This window comes from Saccostrea cucullata, unplaced genomic scaffold, assembly GCF_032062105.1.
Source record: "Saccostrea cucullata isolate Sc308-1 unplaced genomic scaffold, CSIRO_AGI_Scuc_v1 ctg19814, whole genome shotgun sequence".
NCBI lineage: Eukaryota > Metazoa > Mollusca > Bivalvia > Ostreida > Ostreidae > Saccostrea > Saccostrea cuccullata.
Genome location: NW_026938414.1, coordinates 5862 through 8357, shown reverse-complemented (window position 1 = coordinate 8357; position 2496 = coordinate 5862). Strand labels below are relative to the sequence as shown.

Sequence of the window (2496 nt, the reverse complement as noted above, 5' to 3'; positions counted from 1 at the left end):
ATTTCTCAGTTTTATCCTTTTTTGGCGAGTTTGAGAAGTCTCGAATATAGGTTGACGTCTGTTTAAAAATGACCATGCTTTTTTCAAAATCAGAAAATTCATGAAAAAAGAAGATGTCATGAAGGAATAAAAAGAAACCGAGTCAATGAGATAAATATACTTATCAAATACTAGATGGTAGAAACAGAATCGCAGATTGTTCCAATCATCCTGGGTCAAAAAAGGTAAAATACCGGTAACAATAGCAAAGGACCACGCTAAAATAATGAAAAAGATCCCTCGTGATTTCTTCATAATGTCGCCATATCTGTGCGGAAAGTAGATAGCTACAAGACGGTCTAGAGTGGAAAACAGTAATGAAGACTGTGAAGCAGTGGTCATAATTGAAATAATGCGGTACCGTATAAAGCAAGATGCTTTATTGTTGTCTATTTCTGGAAAGAGGAAGTAGATAAGTTGACTTCCGCTTGCAAAACCTGTGCCTAGGTCTGTAACTGCTAAGCTGATGACCATTCTGTTGCTGAACGTGTTGAGTTTGAGATACTTCAGAATCACGACAATGACAATTAAATTTCCGGTAAAAGACATGAGAAACACGCATTGCTGCAGGGTCAGGAACACTATTAACGAGGGAGACGGCGAGGGGGGTGGGGGAGGTAAAGAATGGTTGCTGACCAGGCTCTCACTTTGGTTCATGTTCATGTGGGGCCTGGAAGGATAATGAAAATACACTGTTAATTTCGTGTTAATTTATGTATTAAAAATTTAAAATACATTGTATTGTATGGATTTTAACTTCTAGCATTAACAATTGTAAAAGATCGAGATTGGTTATTATTATAAGTGGTACTGTGAAAGCATTAGATTTCCTGATGTATCATTTTTAGTGGATTTCGTGGGTATCCCTCACAAATGAAAGTACATCCTCCATGTAAACAAGCGTTACAAAGTCATATTTCCTCTTGTAGGCATATTTTAATGAGTCTACAGTAACCTGTTAATATAATATTTGTAGCAACGAAATATATATATAAGGTCCTTACGGCGGGATTCCTCTCATACATTTCATGTATCTAAAGTTAATGAAATTTTCACAGAATCAAGAAGACAATATCACTAAGTGATGATATCGGTTAGTGTACGTAGACTAAATTTGACCAGTTTTATATTAGATGACTTATATTAAGTCAGGTCAAGGCCATACCTTTTCCATGAACATTAAGAATAAAAATTAGTTATGAATTACTGTTGCCAATCATTCAATCCGTACTTCTATTTCAAAAGATTAATTTTTTTAAAATGAAAAGATATGATCATTTAAAGTCTATAAGATGATATTACCAAATTGACATAAGTAATTTACTGATTTAGCTAAATGGATATAAGCTAATTCTAATCTTATCTATTTTTCTAAAAATTTTGGAAATATAAGTTATTTTCATATGCTTCCTTTATTTATACTTTTCTTATTTCCGCATATGAAGTAGAAGTTATATAGAGATACAAAATGATACAGAAGCAAAAAGTTTTGATCGTTTACTAAGGGAGAAAAAATAATTGTAGTTTGTTTGGAAAATCATATTTATTTGATATATTTTGTATTTTAAAACTTTAGTTATTCAATACTGATTTAGCTTACATTTGAAAAATTAATTTAAGTCTTTAACTGTGTTAAAAATTATAACTAAATTCATTGTTCTGTAATAATTTTGAGACGCAGAAAAGAATATATTTTCACACACCACCATTCCGCCTAAAATATAGTTCCTGCTAGATTTCAAACTCAGTTACTATTTCTATTTAATTTGTTGAGATCTTATGTGGAAAGAAAAATATGCTCCTCTCAATCTCTTATATCTAAATAATAAGTATATAAGACATGTAAACACATATTCTTTGAATATTACATCTAGAGTCAGAAACCAGACAAGAATTCCACCTTAATATCGAGATATAAGTAAAAATAGAAAGTGTACCTTGAGATACAATATGACTTTCTTATAAGAGATCACCTTTAAATGCCAAGACTCAATATGTGTTAAAACTGATTGAACAGAAGGGATATTAAAATGTGCTAATGTAACTGACATATAGTTTCCACGTCAACACGGAAGAACACGCATATATCGAATTCGTGTCTCATTTGATGGCTGGTTATCTGTTTCTCTTGTTCTCCGATCACTAAATTTAGAATTCATCGTGCTGTTAGTTAAGAACCAACACTAATAACCAAAAAATAAATAATAAATATCCTGACAAGGCAGCTTAAGGTAGGATTATTCTCAAATTTCTTGTATTTAAAAATTAATGAATTTTTCACAGAATCAAGAGGACAATATTACTAAGTGATGGTATCAGTGAGATTAAATTTGACCGTTTAATATTAGAGGCAACGGCAGGTCAAGGTCATTACCTTTTTCCTGGACATTAAGAATAAAAAATTACTGTTTCCAATCATGCGATCCCTACTTGTAATTCAAAAGATTGAATGTTTTT

General features: G+C 31.5%; 1 protein-coding gene across 1 annotated transcript; it reads right to left on the bottom strand.

Moving 5' to 3' along the window:
* Positions 1-233: 233 nt before the first annotated feature.
* LOC134250134 (alpha-1A adrenergic receptor-like) lies at positions 234-696 on the bottom strand (the record flags this gene model as incomplete). Its single annotated transcript, XM_062732485.1, has 1 exon — positions 234-696. A coding segment is annotated over exon 1 (463 nt), but the record flags the coding sequence as incomplete, so codon positions are not given.
* Positions 697-2496: the final 1800 nt, after the last annotated feature.